At 36.0% G+C, this 26,228-nt stretch overlaps 4 protein-coding genes across 5 annotated transcripts in view; 1 reads left to right on the top strand and 3 right to left on the bottom strand.

Annotated features, from left to right (window-relative positions):
* Positions 1 to 563: 563 nt before the first annotated feature.
* On the bottom strand, positions 564 to 12,451 carry arf4a (ADP-ribosylation factor 4a). The gene is made up of 6 exons (XM_051672518.1): positions 12,084 to 12,451; positions 11,702 to 11,782; positions 11,280 to 11,389; positions 5,085 to 5,156; positions 4,264 to 4,389; positions 564 to 1,718 (listed from the first exon to the last, which is right to left on the bottom strand). The coding sequence occupies exons 1-6, from the start codon at positions 12,148 to 12,150 to the stop codon at positions 1,632 to 1,634; spliced, it is 543 nt and encodes a 180-aa protein (XP_051528478.1). The 5' UTR covers positions 12,151 to 12,451; the 3' UTR covers positions 564 to 1,631.
* Positions 12,452 to 14,329: 1,878 nt separating this feature from the next.
* LOC127426046 (ADP-ribosylation factor 5-like) lies at positions 14,330 to 16,284 on the bottom strand. 2 transcript variants are annotated; one of them, XM_051672515.1, is made up of 6 exons: positions 16,085 to 16,284; positions 15,424 to 15,504; positions 15,197 to 15,306; positions 15,034 to 15,105; positions 14,802 to 14,927; positions 14,330 to 14,694 (listed from the first exon to the last, which is right to left on the bottom strand). In XM_051672515.1, the coding sequence occupies exons 1-6, from the start codon at positions 16,176 to 16,178 to the stop codon at positions 14,608 to 14,610; spliced, it is 570 nt and encodes a 189-aa protein (XP_051528475.1). In that variant the 5' UTR covers positions 16,179 to 16,284; the 3' UTR covers positions 14,330 to 14,607. The 2 variants fall into 2 exon arrangements, with proteins under 2 accessions (XP_051528475.1, XP_051528476.1); XM_051672516.1 differs by having other exon boundaries at positions 15,930 to 16,227.
* A 2,456-nt stretch (positions 16,285 to 18,740) lies between these two features.
* Positions 18,741 to 20,585, top strand: arf4b (ADP-ribosylation factor 4b). Its single transcript, XM_051672517.1, has 6 exons — positions 18,741 to 18,940; positions 19,260 to 19,340; positions 19,475 to 19,584; positions 19,735 to 19,806; positions 19,913 to 20,038; positions 20,146 to 20,585. Exons 1-6 carry the CDS (start codon positions 18,871 to 18,873, stop codon positions 20,230 to 20,232), a joined length of 546 nt encoding a protein of 181 aa, XP_051528477.1. The 5' UTR covers positions 18,741 to 18,870; the 3' UTR covers positions 20,233 to 20,585.
* Positions 20,586 to 23,668: 3,083 nt separating this feature from the next.
* Positions 23,669 to 26,228, bottom strand: part of dennd6aa (DENN/MADD domain containing 6Aa) — a 35,598-nt gene continuing 33,038 nt past the window's right edge. The window contains exon 19 of the mRNA XM_051672476.1: positions 23,669 to 24,736. Within this exon, the coding sequence (XP_051528436.1) occupies positions 24,605 to 24,736 (132 nt within the window). The 3' untranslated portion in view covers positions 23,669 to 24,604. The remainder of the gene's footprint in view (positions 24,737 to 26,228) is intronic.

Below are 26,228 nucleotides of genomic sequence, written 5' to 3'. Positions count from 1 at the left end.
TTTGATATTTATTGGACTTTTGACCACTGCAAATGTGTCTCTGGATTGTCGTTAATATTCAGCCCTGTTTTTAAAACCAAGGTGTCACTCAATGGATCAGTGGTGTGCTTAAGTCACTGAACAGGTCATTCTTGTTGTGCTGTAACCATTGAAGTCTTAATTATTAAAAACAAATTTCATTGCAGTTATATTGAAAACGATTGAACGCTTTAGAGTGAAACAAACCAATTACTACCACAAAACATCACAGAATTCCTCAGATCTATTGGGATGATGTCTTTAAGAAACTGACTTGTGTTAGTAAACTTGTATTACAATGAAAAGACCAACAGGATGAAAAGTGGTATTTAGGACACAGGAAAAACCAACAAATTGATTACCAATTAAAACAATATTTCCAACAAAAAACTTTGCTTCAAATATTTTAAAGAAATGCAAAAAGACCTGGAATATTAATAAATAGCCAATTTTCTCATTTTATACAGTAGGTTTATAAGTGCATCGCACCTCGGGACAAAACAAATATGTCAAGATCTGCTCAAACCAAAGACACCTTAAAAAAATTGTGTTTAATATTTTATTCAATATATTAAGACATAATCTGGGAACATGGAAATGTGCTACTGCATAGCAGGAATGACTCAAATAATGACAATAATTTTTTTCCTTAACAATAACAGGTGACACAACATAAAGTGTTTACATGCATGATCTTTTTACAATTATACTAAAGCCAAAAGCATATTTGGTCTTGTAAACGCCTTAAACGATTTTATCAGGGAGTTGGGTTGCCACCCGTCCTGTATAAAATACGGATGTGGTGGGTTTATCTAATGTGCGCAAGTGTTGTGCGCATGACTGTTTACGTTTTGACATCAAAAGCGAGAATAATCTGATTATTTCAAATCTCATAAATGCGGTTTACTTGTGTTTTCAGGTTTTTTTGAATAAGATTTTTTTTGTATTGGTGTTCGTGTAAACACACTAGTTAAATTAACATGTCACAGTATTTAAAGTTCATTTCAGGCCTTTATTAGTAATAGCTCTGTACATTTTAAGAACAGGAATGTGATTTCTATCTCATATTAGTTTGATTTTCACAATTGGGAATAAAAGACTATTCACATGTCTTTTAATATTTGAACTGGTTTGTCCCCAATGCTGATATAAAGCAAATCTGGAAATTGCATTCACATAGCAAAGCACTGCTTGTTTAAGGCAATTGTGATAACATAAAAAGTTGCTTATTTACACAGTGATATGAGACAAGTTTCCCATATAATCTGTTGTGCTAATTAGCTAGATTAGAAAAATGCATCACTATAACCTGTTGCTCTAACTATTCTGTATGTCTGTTATCTTTAAATTGCAGGCTTTTAAGAGAAAGTTTCCTTGGATGTATGGCATCAGAATGTACTGAATGGTCAGAGCTAATACTGTATATGTCATGCATACATATAGTGGAATGAATCTGGGAGAAAAGAATGTAAATCAAGCACTGGTGCAAATAATTAAAAAGGAGTGCTGCCAGCAGGTGAATTTTTGGTAACAATCAATTGAAACTGATACACAAACAGTTTCATCTCATCAAATCATGTCCTTTGAAAAAATATGCATCCTTGTTGTGGAGTTTAGTGTTTGGAGAGCTGCTCGGAAAGCCAGTCTAATCCCTCGTATAAACCTGTCCCTTGAGTCGCGCAGGTCGCCTGGACATACCACTGATAAACAGAGAAAACCAAAAAAGATCATTACATTTATGCTCTGATTCAGCTCAATAATCTGTTAATATCACACTTCACTAAGGAAGAGAAACATTATGCATTTGAATTACTGCATATGCAATTCTTTTTTATCACAGCCAATAACCAATATCATACATGTATAGGGATGTAACGGTATGAAATGTTCACGGTATGATAACCTTCACAAAAAATATTACAGTATCACGGTATTAAGGTGCCTTGCTAAAACTATTAGCATTTTAATATTTATTTATGATACACCGTATTTTCCGGAAATAAAGTCACACCTGGTCAAAATCATGTTGTTCAGAATTTTTTTTGTTTTGTTTTGTGGAAGTCGCACTGACAGAGGTCAAATTTGGCAGGCACTATGACCACATTCATCCCCTCAAAAGTCAGATGCGCTCCTTTATGAAGATTAAATGACCTCAGGAGATACAGATCTCTATGCTATATACAAATAAACAGCTTTTAGTCTGTGAGTAAAAACAGTATGGCTGTTGTATTCTATACATTCATTAACGTTAGAGACTGTCTATCTGTGGATATTTCTGATATTTTAACCCTCTATTCTGCGCATTAATTATCCAGTTCACTGACTGAATGTTTTTACTACGAGTGTTATGAAACGTAGAATCTGTTAGAAAGATAAAATTATGATGGACAGAATGTTTAAACTCTTTGCATTAAGTACTTTGTAAATGCAAAATATTTTGAATTGGCCACTTTAAAATGCTTCTACGGTCTCCATGACTGATGTTTTCATCTGTTCGAGTGTAAGCATATGTGCTGTGGTGTGCGTGCGTTTGAACGGCCGTGCAGTTCACATGTGTGGCTTTTAAAATTAAGTGATGGTTGAGTGAAACAGGAGGATGTCGCAAGTTAGAGATTTATTTGATCAAGTTTATACACCGATCGGTGTCCTAACATGTAATTCTGGTTCTGATCACTCTACCTCACTTTGAAAAGTCTCATTTTATTCCACTAGATGGCGGAAAGCACTGGTTTTTTCTCTATCACATTCCATCACAATATACAGATCTTAAATGTAGGTGGCACTCTAACGCATTTAAGCCCTCACAGAAGTGCTCGTCCATAGACATTCAGTCTAATTTTCAGTTCAAGCTCCACCCTCATTGTTTCACCAAATATCTCGGCCTCTGAGTGGACTAGAAGCTCAATCTAAGTGTCATTAGAAAGCTGAGACCCTCCCCTTTATTTGATGATATATAACATATCAAGATATATAATATAAATAGTTGAAAACATTTTTTGATGATTCATTTTGCATGCTTTTCCTGCTGGATTGCATATTTAGTTCTGGACATCTAAGATATAACTTTAGCCAAGCAAGTTCACAGACAAGTAAAAAATGGCTATTTTTTTTTAGAAAACTGCCTAAGGTAAAAGCAGATCTAAAGTTTTCAGCTATTTGGGGTTTACAGCAGCAGTGATCGGAGCATGAAAGAGACATTTATATTTGATGACTTACAGAAATCATATTTCACTTTGGGATTCTTTTGAAAATCTTTCGAGCTGTGGTATTAGGTCAACATAATAACCTGTACAGTTACATTCCTGAGAAGGAGAGCATTTATTTGATATATGATTAGTCCATTGAGGTGCTATGTGAAAGACTTTTATTTTCATAAAAATATTTCTACCCCATTACCTCTAGGGGGCGCTAATTTTCAACACGAATGTTTTGATGCCTTATTTTGTTATTTTAATTAACATAAATGCAGAAATGATTAGGTTATCTCTGAAAGGTTCATATTCTAAGCTTTCAGATGATACATCATATGCCTGACTTGTGTATACGAAAACTTTAAAGTTTTAAGTGTAATTTTTTTGGGATATAGTGCCCCTCTTTGGACCCCCCGGTGGGTCCAACAGAGTTTAAAGGGTTAAGAATATATCAAACAAATATGTACATTTTAAACCAAATGATTAATGTAAATTATTTAGCCTTATTTTTTACTTATTTAAATTCAATTTAACTAAATAAATAAAACTACATTTTCATTTTAATTATAAAATATATTGTGTTTGTTATTATGGCCAATAGCTAATATCACACATGTATACTGTTTTGCCTAATTTAATTGTAAACATTTATTTGATTTTAATTATATCAAATATTTACATTTAAAAAACAATATGATAAATGTATATTGTTTTGCCTTTTTTTTTTTTATTTATTCAAATTAAACTGTAATTATTAAAATGTAATTTTTAAAAATAATGTTATTATTATTATTATCTGCTACAAGTATTGGCCTAATTGGACTGATATTAAAAAAAGAAATAACCCCCCCCCCCTAATATTAGTGTAGATTTAAACACCATGAGCTCTACAGTCATTCCATTCATATATAATTATTCCATTTTAGTGTTACATCCACAGTACTGGTCAACAGGATCATGGTCTTTTCAGCTGGACTGAAATGGGGGGCTAAAATAAAAAACCTGTATATAAAATAAAAAAATAAAAAAGTATTTTAATGACATAAACACTCACGGTTCGGCTCCTTAGTGTTTGCAAGCCTAGTTTGTCTGTCATCTCACTGATGGGCATCGCATTCGGAAGGTCCTGTTTGTTTGCGAACACCAGCAGAACAGCGTCTTTCAGCTCATCTTCCTGAAGCTGTTCAGAAATAAAATTATGTCAAAACGAGACCACAATACTGCTCACAATTAAACACAGCACACTTAACGATGAAAACGTGTAGGTAGATGCTATAAAATCTCACTGTGTGGAGCTGAAAAGTAAAAATAACATTGAGTTCAGTGCAGGGAAAGTGTCTAGTAATAGTGTTACATAATGCTTAAAAACACAACTACTTGATAAGTATTAGACATAAGCTCAAAGAGGGCACATGTGATTCTACTGGACTTACTGGTAAATGCTAGAATAACCTCAATGTGCCTACATATAATGTAAATACTACAAGACACCAAGAAACAGCACTTGCAACACATTTTACATCAGTCATGTGACGGATCAGAATATTCAGTGGGAAATTACGTAGGGCGGGGCTTGATTTTTTTTAATCAGGATTTAATTGGATCTTGAAATGTTAGGTTATGATATTACTGGTACCAATGAATCATTCAAAATAAGACCAGGAACATTTATTCAGCAAGTAATTAGTGTACATTTTTATTTCATATTGTCTTTAAAAGCAATGTAAGAGTGGTTGTGTTAAAGATGTTTTCCATGTTTCATTGGAGGAACACGGTGAGTAAAAGTGAAAGAGGTCGTGTCCCTTGTTGTGTTGGGTGTGAAAGCATTTTGTTCAGTATGTTTTACATCTTAAAAGGGCATGTGCATTTCCTCACCATCTTCTGAAGTTCTTCAGCAGCTTCCTGCGCTCGCTCACGATCGTTACTGTCCACAACAAAGATCAGACCCTGAAGAAACAACACGACAAATTCAATTCAGGATAAAAGACACGTTCTGCAGTCAAAGTCAAATGCGTATGAATATCAAAAGCAAAAGACTACGGCATGCAAGCCATCTGTAATACTTAAAGTATTATCATGTACACTCAACAGACACTTTATTAGGTACACCTGTACATCTACTTATTTATGCGATTTTCTAATCAGCCAATCATATGGCAGCTGTGGTTTAGGTTTTTGTAGTCTGAACAAGAAAAAAGAAAACTAGATTTTTACAAGCCTGATCTAAACCAATTTCACATATAATCTATTTTTTTGTTAATGCTTCTCAGTCTGAACTGTCAGATCGGATTTTATGTGGGGTTTTTTTTTCATAATTTGTTGTGCGAGACAGGTAGTATCGTCAGATGTTTTGTCGAGAATACATAAACTGATGAGCCAAAACATTATGACCACTCACAGGTGAAGCGAACAATGTTGATCATCTCCTAACAAGGCCACATGTCAAGGTCTGAGTAGATTAGATGGCAAGTGAACAATCAGTTCACATATTTCAACATGTTGAATGCAGGAGAAATGGGCAGGAGTAAACAACTGAGCGACTTTGACAAGGACCAAATTGTTATGGCCAGACGACTGGGTCAGAGCATCTCTGAAACGGCAAGGCTTGTGGGGTGCTCCCGGTCAGCAGTGGTGAGTACCTACCGAAAGTGGTCCGAGGAGGGACAAACCACAAACCGGCAACAGGGTGTTGGACGCCCAAGGTTAATCGATACGCGAGGGCAACGAAGGCTGTCCCGTCTGGTCCGAACCGACAGAAGGTCTACTGTGGCACAAGTCACAGAACATTTTAATTATGGTTACGGTAGGAATGTGTCACAACATACGGCACCCTCTATTTTTAAAAATAATTTTCACTGCCGGATTTTAACGACTGATGCTTTTTCCAGTTTTAAATTACATCTGTTTCAAATAGATTTGCCTGAATCTGTGTTGTGTGCTGTGGTACTGTTATTAATCATATTGATACTGCCAGTCTCAGTGTGTCTCAAGGTATCTGTGAAAACTTTCGTAGCTATTTTGTTAATAGGATTAATAATATTAGATCGCTTATCTTATCTCCAGCTCAGGATCCTTCTGTTCCTTTTATATGTCCCACTGATTTTAACCAGTTTGAGCCTGTTACTATTTCTTTTCTGGCTGAAATAGATGATTTGAATATTTCAAACCATCCAAATGACATTATTCCAAATAGGTTTCTCAAACAAGTTTTTGATACTATTGGGCCTAGTATCCTGATTATAATTAATAGTTGTCTTCTAACTGGGTCTGTGCCGGCCTATTTTAAACGTGCTCTGGTACAGCCTATTCTTAAAAACCTAATATGGACCCAACAGTTTACATGAACTTTAGACTGATTTCAAAACTGCCTTTCCTTTATAAGGTTCTTGAGAAAATTGTTCTCAGTCAATTGCAGAGTTTTTTTGGATACAAATGCTGTTTTTGAAGTCTTCCAGTCTGGGTTTCGAGCGTACCACAGCACAGAATCTGCACTTTTAAAAGTTCTTAATGACATTTTTGTATCTGCTGATTCTGGAGACTCTTGATTCTTGCGTTATTGGATCTCAGTGCAGAATTTGATACCATAGATCATGGTATCCTTCTCTCCTGCCTCAAGCAGTCAGTATGTATGAACTAAGAACTGCTCTCAAGTGGTTTAAATCTTACTTGTCCAATAGAAGTTTTTCAGTTAACTTTGGTCAAGTCTCATCCCCTTCTGCCCCCCCTCTCTTGTGGGGTTCCCCAAGGGTCCATCCTTGGTCCCACTTTGTTTTCACTGTATATTCTGCCCTTAGGGTTAATTTTTTATAAACATGGCATCTCTTTTCATTGTTATGCAGATGACACACAAAAAAAATGACAGAAAAAATATTAAGAGTGCTGTAGACTCATTACTGGCCTGATTGGATGACAAAAGCATGGATGTCTATTGAACTTTCTAAATCTAAATGAAAGTAAAACGGAGACTGTTTGTTTTGGAGGCTCGAACATCCTCAAATCCTCAATTCCTCAAACCTGGGCCCTTTCGCCCCTTTCTGCAAACCAGTTGTGAAGAACCTAGGTGTACTGTTACACTCTATAACACTCTTAAATTTGACAAATAGATAAACCGCGTTGTCAAATCTAGCTTTTTCACTTACTTTTATTGATTTTGAGAGAGTGATTCACACCTTTGTTTCCACATGACTGGACTACTGTAATTCTCTTTATGTAGGAGTCAGTCAGTCATCATTGTCTCATCTGCAAATGGTTCAGAATGTTGCTGCTAGGCTCCTGATGGGTACATGCAAGCGAGATCATATCTCCCCCATCTTGGTCTCTCTCCATTGTCTGCCGGTGTGCTACAGAATCGATTTTAAGCTCTTATTTGTTTTTAAAATCGCTGAATGGTTTAGCCCCATTTTGCCTTTCTGATCTACTGCAGCTACATAATCCCACAAGGTCTGTTAGGTCCTCTGAACAGAAAAATGTGATTGTTCCCAGGTCCAGGTTAAAGCAAAAGTGCAACAGGGCTTTTGCAGTAGCCGCCCCAAAACTCTGGAACAGCTTACCCTTGTACATAAGAAATGCCCTTTCTTTATACATTTTCAAATCACAGCTGAAAACTCATCTTTTTGCTGTGGCATTTGGTCCAACAGAGTTTAGTTAATTTTTAGTATTTTAGATGTTTTATTGTTGTATGTTCATTGGTATTATCCTTATACAGTGTTTTATACTTGATAAGCACATTGGTCAACAGTCTGTTATTTTTAATCGTTCTTTATAAATAAATTGACATTGAAGAGATCAAGGTGTTCCCTGGCCTCCAAATTCCCAAGATCTCAATCTGACTGAGCATCTGTTAGATGTGCTGGGCCAACAAGTCTGATACATGGCGGCTCCATCTCACAACTTACAGGACTTGAAGGATCTGCTGCTAATGTCCTGGTGCCAGATACAACAGGATACCTTCAGGGGTCTTGTAGAGTCCATGCCTTGGCGGGTCGGCGCTGTTTTGGCAGCATGCGGAGGACCAACAACATATTAGGCAGGTGGTCATAATGTTTTGTCTCATCAGTGTATACTGTGTTCCAAACGGCATAAATGACACCTTCACAGAAAATAATCATGATGGCCACGCTGTAGGATTTCTACAAGAGAATTTTCAATAAAAAATTACTTGAAAAGTGAGTTAAGAATGGCCATTTTATTACACCTTTCAGCCCTCTGACAGTGGATGGTAAAGTCTATGAGGGGAATAGGGCATGGATGATCACTTCTGAATGGAATGCACCCATGTGTCATGTATATGTTACAGGGCAGCCAAAGCAAACCTCTTCTAAAATAATACAGACATTGGGTTTACTCGCCCAAAGAGAAGCGCTCATGTGCGGTAGCATACACCGGCTGCAATCAACTACAACGCAATAAGGTTGAATGTCTCGCGCGAACACGAGACGCTTGAGCATATGCAGTGCTTCAATGCAGGATGGGGGTCCTCGCTGAGTCTTGCTGTCCGACCATTTTACGCTTCAATATAGGACGTTTTGCTACCCGCTAAAATACAGGATAATAGGCGTCAATTTACATAATTTCAGTAGTATACCCAAATGCCAATAGCCAAATTATACTGTTCATGTGTTACACATGATATAGTTTACTTCCACATTGCTTCTTCATTAAATAGCAATTTCAAATGTAAATTAAGTCAATCATTGAAACAACAACGCCACCTTGAGTAAGAAATAGCATGTATAATATGTGTACACGCATATGGAGTACTGATAGTTCACCAAAGAAAATCAATGTGATATAGTATTTATTTGAATGAACAGGACTCATTTCTCTTGTAATAAAAAAATAGCTACAAAGACAAAAAAGTATGTGAACCCTTGGAATTAGCTGGTTTTGTGCATTAATTTAATTGGCTACAAAATGTTATCTCATTTTCATCAGTCACAAGTATAGACAAAGCACAATGTGCTTAAGCTAACAACACACACACAATAATAATAATCTTTCATGTCTTTACTGAACACATCCCATTAAACATTCACAGTGCTGTGGAAAAAGTAAGTGAACCCTTGGGTTTTATAACTGGTCGGTCCTTCTTTGGCAGCAATAACCTCAACCAAGTGTTTCCGGTAGCTGCGGATTAGACCTGCACAACGTTCAGAAGGAACGTAGACTATTCTTCCTTACAGAACTGCTTCAGCTCAGACATATTCTTAGGATGTCTGGTGTAAATGGCTTTCTTAAGGTCATTCAATGCCTGTTTTGTTTGGTTTTTTGTTTTGTTTTTGGGTATTTCTCCCCTTTTCGGCATGCCCAATTCCCAATGCGCTCTAGATCCTCGTGGCGGCGTAGTGACTCGCTTCAATCCGGGTGGCGGAGGACAAATCTCAGTTGCCTCCACATCTGAGACAGTCAATCCGTGCATCTTATCACGTGGTTTGTTGAGCGCATTACCGCGGAGACGTAGCGCATGTGGAGGCTTCACGCTATTCTCCACGGCATCCACGCACAACTCACCACGTGCCCCACTGAGAGCGAGAACCACATTATAGTGACCACGAGATGGTGAACCCAACGTGACTCTATAGGGTATACCCACCCTAGCAACCGGGCCAACTGGTTGCTTAGGAAGCCTGACTGGAGTCGCTCAGCACGCCCTGGATTCAAACTTGCGACTCCGGGTGTGGTAGTCAGCGTCTGTACTTGCTGAGCTACCCAGGCCCCCGACACCATGCCTGTTTAATGTTTTCTGAATAGTAGACTCACGAATAGAGATGTTAACCAGTTCCGATGATTCCTTCAAGTCTTTAGCTGTAACTCTAGGCTTCTTTTTTACCTCATTGAGCATTCTGCCGTGTGCCCTTTGAGTCATCTTGTCTGGACGGACACTTCTAGGGAGAGTAGCCACAGCACTAAATTGTCTCCATTTATATACAATTTGTCTATCTGTGGACAGATGAATATCTAAGCTCAAATATCTAAGTCTTCCGAGATCTCTTTTTTTTGTGAGGCAAAGTCCATGTCAGCAGATGCCTCTTGTGAATAGCAAATTCAAAATGTTTAAGTGCTTTTTATAAGTCAAAATAGCTCTAACCCACACTTCCAATCGTTTCCTTAATTGGATGAAAGGTTTGCCAGCTCCTGACTCTAATTAGCTTTTGTTGACTATGAACCTACACTGTGAATGATTGAATAATGTATTCAACATGTACAAGAACAATACAATAATTTGTGTGTTATTAAATCAAAACAGATTGTGTTTGTTCAGTATTGAAATTACATGAATATTAAACCTGATTTAAGAACAAATTTATACATAAATTCAGGTAATTCCAAAGGGTTCACGTACATTTTCTTGCCACTGTATTTTGTTATAGTAAAATTATATAGATATTAAATAATAAAAATATGATTTATATATACTACTGAGGTGCAAGAACCACAATGTCTGAGGAATATCAACACAACGCTGCATTGCAATAACTACATAAAATAAAAACATAAGACAATTCACTGGGTTCTAACAGTCCAGACAAATGCATTTTTCTTATTTTGGGTCACTTCTGTGTCTCACTGGCCTTAAATTCTACAACCCCATCTTGGTTGGCCACAGGAACCATGAACCAAAATCATCTCTATGTTGTTGCCAAATTCATTTATAACCTACAAATATAAACATTTAAATCAATAAAGAACAAGTACACGAAAGATAATCCATTATGACCTAAATGAGGATGCCAAAATCTGTACAACCACAAACATGGTGCAAAGAAAAAAGAGAACCACATGAACATAAGAGAAACTGTTTAGTTCTCTAAATCAAACTACGGTAAAGGCAGCGCCCAGCTCAAATTAATCCTAATATTAACACCAACATCCTCATATAATGGCCACCGATGGCATCCAGCCAAAATAGAACTCAGCAGCGTACAAGGCTGGGCAACTAAACTCAATCAGGAACGCCATGGAAGAATGGGCAAATTCCAGACCATCGGTTGGAATGTAGTGACTATATTGTTGTGCGACTAGCGAGGTAGTGTCCCTGCGTGATATGAGTGGAGCCATGCGTCCATTTACCTGCGTATTCTGGAAGTAGTGTCTCCAGAGCGGCCTGATCTTATCCTGACCACCCACATCCCACACAGTGAAGCAAATGTTCTTGTACTCGACCGTCTCAACGTTAAAACCTGAAGAAGACACACAGATTATGCTTTTGGAGAGATGCGAAGATCTAGAGTTTCAGTGTGATTAATCCATGCTATTGGATGAATATTACAAAACCTGTCTGGGTCATACTTCACTCCCAAATAAAACATTTCTAATGAAAACGAAGCCTAATTTATCTATTTATGGGTGAACTGGACACATTCACCTTTTATACTTAGAATTAACTGAAAATCTAGCTATTAACTAAATTTAAAAATGTGTAATTCTGTCTGTCATTTGTTAAGCAAAGAGAAATAGCATTTGATACTTCATAATAATAATAATAATCTTACCTATAGTTGGAATTGTTGTGACTATTTCTCCCAGTTTGAGTTTGTACAGGATTGTGGTTTTCCCAGCTGCATCCAGACCAACTAGACAATAGGAATCACATCAAAACAAATATCATGAAAAACTTTATTCTGATTCAAATCTCTCATATTCTCTTGGAAACAAAAAAGGAAACTTCCTTAAACAAGTGACTTACTGATTCACATCAAAATTGACAAATGTAAACAAACTCTCATCTGTCAATACTGAATAATGTATCTGTATAAGCCTTATATACAAACAGCATAAAAAAAAAAACATGATTTAATGAAAAATATTACGACAAATGTTTAAAATAGCCATTTATCACAGCTAGCTCACAAAAACGAGCAGTTTCTGACTCACCCATGAGAATTCGCATCTGCTTTTTCCCAAAGAGACGTGAAAAGATGCTTGAAATGGTCAGACCCATGTCTAAACAACTCAAAAACAAGAAAAGTGTCAAAGTAAAACTTATTTTAAGAGTTTAACTAGCAGAGACAGCAGCTAGCCCTTTAGCACAGAACTGAACTGCCGTTAAACACCAAACTCCTGAACGCCAGTCCACACAGAAGGATGTTGAGATGATTTAAAATCCCTCTTTCTTCTTTTCTTCCGCTCTTTTCTCAGTACGTGTCCTCTGTGTCCGGTGAAAGTGTGTTTATGTGCAGCAGCGTGCACGCGACTGTTTCTCTACACGTCACATTCGGATTCACAGCAGTTCCAACGCGGTCGAAATGACGTCACAGGTGCCACATCACGAGACTGCGTAGAGCCCAAATATTTCATACACAAGAACTTTTTTTTTTACTTAAACATTTTCATCACTTCAATTCTGTCATCTATCTATATATCTATCTGTCTGTCTGTCTGTCTGCCTGCCTGTCTATCTAGAGTTGTGCTCAAAAGTTTGCATACCCTGGCAGAAATTGTGAAATTTTGGCATTGATTTTGAAAATATGACTGATCATGCAAAAAAACTGTCTTTTATTTAAGGATAGTGATCATATGAAGCCATTTATTATCACATAGTTGTTTGGCTCCTTTTTAAATCATAATGATAACAGAAATCACCCAAATGGCCCTGATCAAAAGTTTACATACCCTTGAATGTTTGGCCTTGTTACAGACACACAAGGTGACACACACAGGTTTAAATGGCAATTAAAGATTAATTTCCCACACCTGTGGCTTTTTAAATTGCAATTAGTGTCTGTGTATAAATAGTCAATGAGTTTGTTAGCTCTCATGTGGATGCACTGAGCAGGCTAGATACTGAGCCATGGGGAGCAGAAAAGAACTGTCAAAAGACCTGTGTAACAAGGTAATGGAACTTTATAAAGATGGAAAAGGATATAAAAAGATATCCAAAGTCTTGAAAATGCCAGTCAGTACTGTTCAGTCACTTAAGTGGAAAATTTGGGGATTTCTTGATACCAAGCCAAGGTCAGGTAGACCAAGAAAGATTTCAGCCACAACTGCCAGAAGAATTGTTCAGGATACAAAGAAAAACCCACAGGTAACCTCAGGAGAAATACAGGCTGCTCTGGAAAAAGATAGTGTGGTTGTTTCAAGGAGCACAATATGACGATACTTGAACAAAAATGAGCTGCATTGTCGAGTTGCCAGAAAGAAGCCAATGCCACAAAAAAGCCCAGTTACAATATGCCCGACAACACCTTGACACGCCTCACAGCTTCTGGCACACAGTCATTTGGAGTGACGAGACCAAAATAGAGCTTTATGGTCCCAACCATAAGCGCTATGTTTGGAGAGGGGTCAACAAGTATTGTGCTCCTTGAAACAACCACACTGTCTTTTTCCAGAGCAGCCTGTATTCCTCCTGAGGTTACCTGTGGGTTTTTCTTTGTATCCTGAACAATTCTTCTGGCAGTTGTGGCTGAAATCTTTCTTGGTCTACCTGACCTTGGCTTGGTATCAAGAAATCCCCAAATTTTCCACTTAAGTGACTGAACAGTACTGACTGGCATTTTCAAGGCTTTGGATATCTTTTTAAATCCTTTTCCATCTTTATAAAGTTCCATTACCTTGTTACGCAGGTCTTTTGACAGTTCTTTTCTGCTCCCCATGGCTCAGTATCTAGCCTGTTCAGTGCATCCACGTGAGAGCTAACAAACTCATTGACTATTTATACACAGACACTAACTGCAATTTAAAAAGCCACAAGTGTGGGAAATTAACCTTTAATTGCCATTTAAACCTGTGTGTGTCACCTTGTGTGTCTGTAACAAGGCCAAACATTCAAGGGTATGTAAACTTTTGATCAGGGCCATTTGGGTGATTTCAGTTATCATTATGATTTAAAAAGGAGACAAACAACTGTGTGATAATAAATGGCTTCATATGATCACCATCATTAAATAAAGAACTTTTTTTTTTTTTTTGCATCAGTCATATTTTCAAAATCAATGCCAAAATTTCACAATTTCTGCCAGGGTATGCAAACTTTTGAGCACAACTGTATCTGTCTGTCTGTCTCTATGTCTATCTATATCTATATGACCCTGCATAGGAGAAGCAGCTATAGAAAATGGATGGATGACAATGAAACATAGTAATACTCAAGAAATTTTTCAGTCAATAAATACATTTATTAGAGCTATTTGAAAGGCACAGATACATATTTCAGGCAAACATATGCTTTTTCTTTTGACATCCTCACACCACAGAATAAGACCTAAAATAGGCCAAACATTGTGAAAAAAATAATAATAGTAATTAACAATACAAATTATACAGTACTATTAACAAAAAGAGATCTTAAATATCTCATAATAAAAATACAGTTGGAGACTGTACATGTATATATAAAAATTCTGTTTGTGTGTTTTCTTCAAGTGCACTTCAGGCCAAAACAAAAAAGTGTTTTTTATCGTTTGGACAGCTGATCAGAGAGCCAATCCAGTCCTTCATATAAACCTGACCCTTGAACCGCACACGTCGCCTGAACATACCACTGAGAGACACAGAGAAACAAGTGTTACCTTATACATTCATAATCACTATATGAATTATATGAAAACTGACATATTGTGTGTACAAGTGAAACAGACTTTCACTCACCTGTCTTGATCTGAGTGCGTGTAAACCCAGTCTCTCTGTCAGCTCATGGACTGGCATGGCTTTGGGTAAATCCTGCTTATTAGCAAGAACTAACAAAACTGCATCTCTCATCTCATCCTCCTGCAGCTGAAGAGAGTTCAATATGGATTTAGAGATGATTGCAGGCCATTTACTAAAGAAACAGAGAGCATATCTGCACTGGAAGCAATATAAAGGATCATATATGAATTACCATCATACTGAGTTCTTCTGCAGCTGTTTCAATCCTTTCACGGTCACTGCTGTCCACTACAAAGATCAGACCCTAAAATACACCACAATTCACACATATTAAGCTATAAAAAGGTGACATTTGATATTTAGATGTAATAAATTATACTGATAAACTCTGTTACCTTTGCCGTGTGATAGTAGTGTTTCCAAAGGGCTCTAATTTTGGTTTGACCATTGACATCCCAAATAGTAAAGGAGATGTTTTTGCAATCAACTGTCTCAACATTAAAACCTACAGAGGATAGTAAAGCAGTAACATTGTGGATCAATCCACATGAGGCTGTGCACTTTAAATGGATGCAGTCAGAACTGAATTAACATAACTTTAGTTTAACTTGAAGGTTCTTACCAATAGTTGGAATTGTTGTGACAACTTCCCCCAGTTTGAGTTTGTAGAGGATTGTGGTCTTTCCTGCTGCATCCAGACCAACTAGGAGAAGAAATATTTACATTTATTTCACAAAGAAAATGGATTGGTAACTTGAAATTTCAGTAGATTTCATGACAAATAATAATATTAAATAAAATAATATGCCCACATTATCATTGTGGCAATAATAATATGTACTCATGATTAAATAGAATTAGCTATTTAAGCACATCATACACTCAAAAAATATTTTAGCCTATTTTTAAGATGTATCAAATTGAATCGTGTAATTTTTAACAGTTAAATTACTACAACTTATAATATATAGATTACTCAGTTCAACTTGATGGAATTTTGTTATGAAAAGGAAATGAGTACATCTTAAAATTATTTTGGAGCGTAGGATCCAATACACAGCAGCAAACTTTAAGCATTAAAACGTTTCTATAACAACAATAAAATATATTTATCCTTTGCCTTCTCACCCATTAACAACCTAATTTGTTTTTTCTCGAAAAGATGAGAGAAAAGAGCCAAGAAGTTTCCCATATTTGAAAAGCTGTGGTCAAACAGGTAAAGGTGATCGCTCAGGTAGGTGTGTGTGTGTGTGTGTGCGTGCGTGCGTGCGTGTTATATAGACCCTGTTCCAAATGGCGCACTTCATGTGGACTTGCGGTCTCGTGGCCTTCATTTGCGCGTGTTGTTAAGTCTACGAGTACGGTAGTGTGTCCCATTTGTGATTTTAGAGCTTGCGAGGGTTCTCGCAAGCACCCCCTTTGCGCCCTCGATGCGGTCTTCGTCGAAGCCCGCGCTGCCCCGCGCTCACGGCAGTCCGCTACCCAACAGTCCTTGCGACGGACCAATCAGAATCCAGTTTCTGAGCTGGAGGAAAAAACATGGCGGACAAGGCGACGTTCAATTGCGGATTAAAAATGTGTTTTAATAATCGCTTTTTCCTGATTGTCAACGGCGGATCACTTGCTTATCATGGGTATATAGAATCACTTTTAAGACTGATGTGTAGAACTTGTTCAAAACTGTGTTTTATTTAATTTTCCAGAGATATGGAATTACTCCTATTCAGTTTATTGTTATTGTTGTTTCAAAGAGGATTTTAGAATTATTATGAGTCTCTAAAATATCAAGACAGGAGAGAATACTTTAATGCACATGGCTGTAGCAGTTTATAAGATTACTTATATTTACTGATATAGCAACATTCGGTCTAACAGTGCTATTTATACCTGCAGAAGTGTGGCTGTGTGTATTTTATAACTGTTTTTGCGAACAGATATGACAGGTATGTTCTTTCTATACGTTTTACTGTGTTCTAAGCTGTAACCATCCATGTGTCTGAATAATGTTTATTTGTTCTCTAAAGATATCAACAATGGGGTTTTGTTGCTGTAGTCATATGTGCACTTTGTTTTTCAGAGGTTCTTTATTATCTAATGCTTTATTGTCTGTGTTGCTTGAAATTATTGAATTAAAACAAATATTCAATAGTTGGTTTAAACTGTGTTCCTTTACCCTATCTATCAATGCCATGACTTTTTTTAAATAATAATTTGTAAAACTGCATGTAAATAAAAACATAAAGTAAAAAATGAGTCATCTGATTGAAGTCTTGAAGTCTGTCCCAAATGCCCACTTTTACCAATCATGCCCCCTCATGGACTTGCTGACTAGTGCCCCATCGGTCTACATTCAGAAGAAGACCACAAGGGCGGAGGGTGCCATTTGTGACAGGGCCATAGAGTCTCAACAGCTCCACACTCACACGAGACGCGCTCAGTTTCTCCAGTGGCAAATCCAACGCGTTCAATATGACGTCACATCCTTTACGTAACATTATGTTTACGCGCCTAAACGCACCATTCCGTCCGATCAGTCACCTACGGATAAAGATGCCCCTCTAGTGCTAGTTTACCTGGGGAAAAAACCTGAAAAACAGCACGCACAGGCGCAAAAACGCTTGTTGTGTGAACGGCCCCTAAATAAAAGTGTTCAACACATATCTTCAACATGCGTTTAAGTATTCTAAATGTATATTTTTTATGGCTTTTATATATATATATATATATATATATATATATATATATATATATATATATATATATATATTAATAAATAACATATTATATGAATTATTCATTTATACACACTATTATTTATAAGTTTAGGGTACATCTTAACTGTTACCATAAGATGCAATTTGATCTGACCCTTAAAGTAAAAATTGAGGTTCCTGTGAGACACTTACAATGGAAGTGAATGTGGTCAATTTTTGGAGGGTTTAAAGGCAGAAATGTGAAGCTTATAATTTAATAAAAGAATTTGCATTTATTCTTCTGTTAAAACGTGTGAATGATTTGAGCTGTAAAGTTGTTTAAATCGTAATTTTTGCGGTCATTTTAGGGTTTTAGGGTTTGGTTACATTACATCATCACGGTTACAAAGTTGTAAAATTAGATATAACTTTACACAGAAAAGGTTAGTAAGTAATTGTATCACAGTAAAATCATGTTAACACACACATCCTTTATGTCTTGTGGTTATACTTTTGAAAAGGTGAGTATTTTAATGTTAAAAAATTGGCCTCCCATTCACTTCCATTGTAAGTGTCTCACTGGAACCTCGATATTTGTTTGTTTTTTAAGAAAAGGAGGAATGAGTCGAAATTCATTTTTGTGGTAATCTATGTTATGCCACAAATGCTGTCGATTGGTCTTAACTTGTATTGAACCCGGAATATTCCTTAAAAAAAACAACAACAACAACAACAACAAAAAAACGTCCATTGGTATAACCAAATATAGACAATTTGAAATAGATATAGATGTAGATAAAGAGTGAGATAGATAGTTGGATGTATAAAGTGTATAAAGTGTATTGTTAATTTACTACTGGAAAAACATATGTTATTATATATTATGTATGTGGACTTTGAAAGAAAGAGCTGATTTCCCCCCCACCCCGCATTTCAAAATACCTTCAATAAATAATTTTTCTATTTATTTATAAATCAAATTACAGAATAGAAAACTGAAACTGACTGAAAAAGAAAAACAAAAAAAGTATGAAAGAAAATACAGAAAACATACCACAAGCAGATATATACCTATTACGTAACCAACTAAACATAAAATAACAAACATACATTTTTTTGTTATTTCTTGAGATGAAATTCTTCAAGCTAAAAGATTTCAAATTTGTGTTACGAGACTTGTTCTAATGTATGAAAGAATGTTACGTAAGGGATGTGACGTCATTTTGAACGCGTTGGATTTGCCACTGGAGAAAGTGCGCGCGTCTCGTGTGAGTGTGGCGCTGTTGAGACTATATAAACACACACACACACAGACTCACCACAACACACCTGAGCGATCAACTTTACCCGTTTACCGTGACGACAGCTTTTCAAATATGGGAAACTTCTTGGCTCTTTTCTCTCGTCTTTTCTTATTTGAGAAAAAGGAAATGAGATTGCTTATGGGTCAGTAAAAGTCTTTTTTCCTTTTTCTTATTTTCTAAACGTTACAGGTGAAAGTGTTGCCGTTTTATTGCTGTATATCTAATTTGATGGCTTAATAATAGATTTGCGAGTATATTAATATATTAGCCTATGTTATAGGTTAATATTTCTTTTGAAGTGTGATATATATATATATATATATATATATATATATATATATATATATATATATATATATGTGTGTGTGTTTATTTTGTACATTGTGAGAAATCATTAGAGTTCCAGCTATGAATCTTGTACAGTTTCACTGTGAAATAAATGTCAATATTTCTTCTCCTAGTTGGTCTGGATGCAGCAGGAAAGACCACAGTCCTCTACAAACTCAAACTGGGGGAAGTCGTCACAACAATTCCAACTCTCGGTAAGAAAAATAAAATCAAAGCAAATATATTGTCATTTAAGCCACAGTTTAGCAATGAAAGTTTTATTATTTCCATTAAAATTCAATTGTCATATTTGATCAATAACTTACTCTGCGTTCAATATCCTCTGTAGGTTTTAATGTTGAGACAGTGGAGTATAAAAACATCTCTTTCACTGTTTGGGATGTCGGTGGTCAGGACGTTATCAGACGTCTCTGGAGACACTACTATCAGAACACCAAGGTAACAGAATTTTTCAGTGTAATAACATTATTTTCAGTGAAATATGTATGCACAAGTGTGATTTTTTTTATTTATTTTTTTTTTTTATTTGCACATTTAGCTTCAAAATGTCACAATTATGGAGTGAACATTGTGCTTTTTGTACTCCAGGGTCTGATCTTTGTAGTGGACAGCAGTGACCGTGAAAGGATTGAAACAGCTGCAGAAGAACTCAGTATGATGGTAATTCATATATGATCCTTTATATTGCTTCCAGTGCAGATATGCTCTCTGTTTCTTTAGTAAATGGCCTGCAATCATCTCTAAATCCATATTGAACTCTCTTCAGCTGCAGGAGGATGAGATGAGAGATGCAGTTTTGTTAGTTCTTGCTAATAAGCAGGATTTACCCAAAGCCATGCCAGTCCATGAGCTGACAGAGAGACTGGGTTTACACGCACTCAGATCAAGACAGGTGAGTGAAAGTCTGTTTCACTTGTACACACAATATGTCAGTTTTCATATAATTCATATAGTGATTATGAATGTATAAGGTAACACTTGTTTCTCTGTGTCTCTCAGTGGTATGTTCAGGCGACGTGTGCGGTTCAAGGGTCAGGTTTATATGAAGGACTGGATTGGCTCTCTGATCAGCTGTCCAAACGATAAAAAACACTTTGTTGTTTTGGCCTGAAGTGCACTTGAAGAAAACACACAAACAGAATTTTTATATTTACATGTACAGTCTCCAACTGTATTTTTATTATGAGATATTTAAGATCTCTTTTTGTTAATAGTACTGTATAATTTGTATTGTTAATTACTATTATTTTTTTCACAATGTTTGGCCTATTTTAGGTCTTATTCTGTGGTGTGAGGATGTCAAAAGAAAAAGCATATGTTTGCCTGAAATATGTATCTGTGCCTTTCAAATAGCTCTAATAAATGTATTTATTGAATGAAAAATTTCTTGAGTATTACTATGTTTCATTGTCATCCATCCATTTTCTATAGCTGCTTCTCCTATGCAGGGTCATATAGATATAAATAGACATACAGACAGATAGAAAAAAGGCAGACAGATAAATAGCTCGATAGATTGACAGATCAATAGATAAACCAACAGACAGACAGAAAGGCAGGAATAGATAGACAGACAGATAGAAAAAAGACAGACAGATAAGTAGATTGAAAAAGATAGATCGATAGACAGACACATAGATAAATAGATTGATAGACCAGCAGGCAGGAAGGCAGATAGAAAAAAGATAAGATAGATAAATAGCTCGATAGATAGACCAATAGATAAATAGACAGGTAGATAGATCAATAGATAGACCAACAGACAGACAGACAGGCAGGGATAAATAGACCAATGGGCAGACAGATAAATAGATTGATAGATAGACCAATAGATAAATTAAATAGACAGACAGACAGACCAACAGACAGAGAGACAAACAGACAGGCAGGCAGGAATAGATCAATAGATAGACCAATAAATAGACAGACAGATAGATAGATCAATTATTATGGGATCTTTTTTGATGACAGTGGTGGCTAATTACCCATTTAAAACAGCTTTATAGTTGAAGTAACAATATATGATATCCTGGCAGAAAAGATGGTTACCATGGTAACTTTGTAAGAGGTGTCAATGGGAAATCTTGAAAATATTTCAGGTCACATTTTCATAAAATATGGCTTAGCCAAGTTGAAAAAAATAGATATTTTATTATCATTTATTACAACATATTTTGTCATTTTTCATTGTCTCTAGTGGATTTTCTCTATTGTAAACTGACTGTAAAGCTAATGTAACAAAAGAGGACATGTTAATACCAAAAATAGATTTATGCCCAACACAGCTCCATTACTGACATTTAATTACAATTGGAAAAAATATTCTTATTCTCCTTGAGTGTAACATGACAATGGAATAATTATTAGGAGTAGCTATTGTACATATTGTGGTTACAGGTTAAAAAAAAAAAAAATAAAAAAAATTAGTGGTTAAGGGTTTGATTGAAATATATGGTTTATGCTAAGACTCTCAGACTGGTTCTGTATACATGGTTACTTGCTGTACAAAATCCATACTTCTCCATATAAATTATTCTATAACAATCACAACAGCAACAAATAAAACATCCTGTACATTAATTGCCATTAGAAATGACCAGAATCAAAAATACTTGTGTTAGAAAATATCTATCAGTATAACAAACAGACATCATGTCAAAAGCAAGTTGCTATTTTCATATTTGTATATCAGAATATACTTCCATAAAATCCAAGCATGTTAAAATAGATTCTTTAATATAAAACAAGCACTTATCACAGGTCTGCATCAGCCTGTTATAGGCCCTGACTAATGTGAAGGAAAAAACATCTCGATTTAAACTATATGATGTGAGACTCTTGATAAATTCTCTGCAGTGACAGAACTATTATTCTAACGCACCTTCTGCTGATTAATATGTGAAATTAATAATGGAAATCAGTGGAAATGTGATGGTCTTTCTAGCTCAGGTCACACAACAGAAAGCTTGTATTTCCATCTTTAAATGTCCAACTCTATTGAGCATGCATTTGGGATGATCCATTGTGCAAAATATGGGCGTTTGTAAAGGACACGTCAGAACAATTGTTTTATCATTCACGATTTTGAAAATTCTGACGACAGGAACACAGTAAGAACTGCTTTGTCTTGCTTAAAACACTTGACAAGTGCAGACGAACAGAGGCTTTTCTAAAGGTCAAACAATTATTTAAAAAGTATTCTGATATTCTGTCATGAAATGAAGCACTCACCATTATACACATTTGGTCCAAAAAGAGACATGAAATAATATTAAATCAACAAAATCAAAAAGATCAGAATGGATGCAACACATTCCTGTTTTTTTAGTAAAAAAAAAAAAGTAATAAAAACTGTAATTTAAGAATAAAATGTGTTAACAATACAGTACATTATCATTTTCTGAATGACGATGTGTATAAGTGATATTAAAGTAGAAGACCACAAGCCTCAGTGCAATGACACTGATTTGGAAATCACATCAAAGTATGACTACATTAGTCCTTTCTGTTTACTCAAGTGATTGACAAGTCAATGAATATTTCATCTTTATCATTTTAAGCGTTTGACGAGTACAAATAAAGCTAGTCAAGAAAGGTAAAGGAAAATACATTTGTTGCTTTCCCTTTTATGGTTAGCTAGTTTAGAATAAAAAATAAAAATACTGTAAATGTGTTAAAAAAATATTATACATTTCAGTTTTTCTACCTTAATTATGGTTAATGCACATCAACATCTAATGGGTGAGTAGTGTTTGTGTCTATTTGAGGGTAACTCATAGAAATGAATCACTTATTGCAATTTCATGTCAATTATCCTGGTTCACAATGTATTTCACTGGGTGAATCTCACAAAATCATTTCCAGGTCACATTTTACCTCAAATGAAATTGTTTTATATATCCATATGCATAATATATACACCGATCAGCCACAACATTAAAACCACCTGCCTAATATTGTGTAGGTCCCCCTTCACCACCAAAACAGCATCAACCCGAATAGCATTCTGAGATGATATTCTTCTCAACACAATTGTACAGAGCGGTTATCTGAGTTACCGTAGACTTTGTCAGTTCAAACCAGTCTGACCATTCGCTATTGACCTCTCTCATCAACAAGACATTTCCGTCCGCAGAACTGCCGCTCACTGGATGTTTTTTGTTTTCACACCATTCTCTGTAAACTCTAGAGACTGTTGTGTGTGAAAATCTCAGGAGATCAGCAGTTACAGAAATACTCAAACCAGCCCGTCTGGCACCAACAATCATCCATGTGATTATCTAATCAGCCAATCATGTGGCAGCAGTGCATAAAATCATGCAGATACAGGTCAGGAGCTTCAGTTAATATTCACATCAACCATCAGAACGGGGAAAAAATGTGATCTCAGTGATTTGGACCGTGGCATGATTGTTGGTGCCAGACGGGCTGGTTTGAGTATTTCTGTAACTGCTGATCTCCTGAGATTTTCACACACAACAGTCTCTAGAATTTACTCCGAATGGTGCCGAAAACAAAAAACATCCAGTGAGCGGCAGTTCTGTCTTGTTGATGAGAGAGGTCAACAGAGAATGACCAGACTGGTTCAAACTGACAAAGTCTACGGTAACTCAGATAACCACTCTGTACAATTGTGGTGAGAAGAATATAATCTCTGAATGGTATTCTGAGATGCGGGTTGGCGCTGTTTTGGCGGCATGAGGGGGACCGACACAATAATGTTGTGGCTGATCGGTGTATATCCAGTATACACAAAGAACAAAGACAATGTATCAAAACATCTATCAATCAATATATATAGTGAATTAAGAAAATTAAGCCTATTTTTGGGACAATAAATATTTTTGTCATTATTTTTAAAAATTATGCACATTTTCCCACCAAATTTGGATGTTTTGTCAGTTGTGACTAATTTCTGTATTACTGTGTTAAAAGTAAAAAATAAAGAGGCTTCTTTATGCAAATATATATATATATATATAATTATTTTTTTTGGTTGATTTTGGGGTGAATATCACCCAGACATGTTCTTGACAGGTTTCATGAGATTCACCCAAATAGATTCAATGGATAAATGTTCAGAATACAGGGTTTCATCAGTTCATCAGCCGTTTAAACAAACTTCCTATTTCCTTATCTACTGTAAGGGTGAATATAAACGCCGCCCATTCAAAAACTTGATTCCATGTTTAGAACATTACAAGCATCTTCATGTTTAAAATCAATGGGAATGTCAATCTCACACAGTGAGACTTACAGTATAAACACACCAAAAATGTCCATAATGTGTGTGCGTCATGCATGCCATTTCTGTTGTTTGGCAATGCATTGTCCATTCAGATTTCCAGAATGAAGTGCACTTGACGCAGTCTGTCCCTCATGTGTGGAACTGGAGGGTGTTTGCGTCTTTTGACCCTGTATACGCCTCAGTCTGGTCAGTCTCAGTGTTGTGTGAGGGTCAGGGACTCGGCGGTTTGTGTAAGATGCCCTGCAGGTCTTCTGGTAGTGACAGGATTATCATCTCAATATGGGCCTGTAGTTTGGCCAGAGTTCCTGTTTTGACAGGAAGTTGATCTCTTTCTGCCTGTGTCTATAATGCAACATGACAAGAATGAAAAAAAAAAAAAACCCAACATGAACAAACACTACATATTCAAGTGAGAGTGAAAGATGAGTAAGACAATCAAAATACATATACAATTGTGTGGTCAATGAAATGTATACACTGAGCAACAGCATACAGACTAAGGCTGACAGCTGATGTGTGTAATCACTACGCAACTAGTGCAACCAAACTAAACTACAAAAAGAATCGTTGAATACACCCATCATCTGCCATTAGTCGTACTACCAGATAGCCCTGCCGCAAAGTCACGCCATTAGTTAAGCCAACATTTTTGTGTCAGGCTGGACGGTCTGCTCAACACAAACAGAGGAATATTGAAAGTGTCACAGAAACAGTGTTTACAGTTTTCAGGAATTTAACTTAAGTAATGGTTTACTTACAATTGTGTTTATATATACACAACGATCAGCCACAACATTAAAACCACCTGCCTAATATTGTGTAGGTGCCCCTCGTTCCGCCAAAACAGTGCCAACCCGCATCTCAGAATAGCATTCAGAGGACATTGTTTCTCACCACAATTGTACAGAGTGGTTATCCAAGTTACTGTAGACTTTGTCAGATCAAACCAGTCTGGCCATTCTCTGTTCACCTCTCTCATCAACATGGCATTTCCATCCACAGAACTGCCGCTCACAGGATGTTTTTTGTTTTTGGCACCATTCTGAGTAAATTCTAGAGACTGTTGTGCGTAAAAATCCCAGAAATACTCAAACCAGCCCATCTGGCACCAACAATCATGCCACGGTTGAAATCAATGAGATCAAATTTTTTCCCCATTCTGATGGTTGATGTGAACATTAACTGAAGCTCCTGACCTGTATCTGCATGATTTTATGCACTGCACTGCTGCCACATGATTGGCTGATTAGATAATTGCATGAATATGCAGATGTACAGGTGTTCCTAATAAAGTGGCCGGTGAGTGTGTATATGTGTGTGTGTGTGTGTGTGTATATATATATATATATATATATATATATATATATATATAAATTATTTTTAAAAATATTATGAATTTGAGTCACAAATATAATGTTGTTTTCTTAGGATTACTCCATTTGACCTGAACAAAATGCAACTTTTCATAAAAAAGTCAAAATATCTAATATGTTTATTAAAAAACTTCACACACCATCATGAGGATCTAAAGGGGTCCTCTCTGTTTTGTGTTACACCACTTGACTTTGATTTGGTATAACAAAGTTTTTCAAATATTAATCATATTTTTAAACTAAATTGTTTCACTGCTAATTTTTTTTCAAGAAATAATAATAATAGATTATTCTGAACCACTTAAGCAGACATTTCATTTGTAAGAATTTCAGCTTTTCAAGAGTTTTATTTTTTTGGTGTCTCCACATTGTTACACCACTTAGACATTTTGAATGTGTATCTGAATAACTTAATAGATCCGGACAAACAAAAACAAATGCCACATTGTTGATCAAGATAT

This window comes from Myxocyprinus asiaticus, chromosome 35 (assembly GCF_019703515.2).
Source record: "Myxocyprinus asiaticus isolate MX2 ecotype Aquarium Trade chromosome 35, UBuf_Myxa_2, whole genome shotgun sequence".
In the NCBI taxonomy this organism is placed as follows: domain Eukaryota; kingdom Metazoa; phylum Chordata; class Actinopteri; order Cypriniformes; family Catostomidae; genus Myxocyprinus; species Myxocyprinus asiaticus.
Note: the sequence above shows the minus strand (reverse complement) of the source record. Positions and strands in the feature narration are given on the sequence as shown.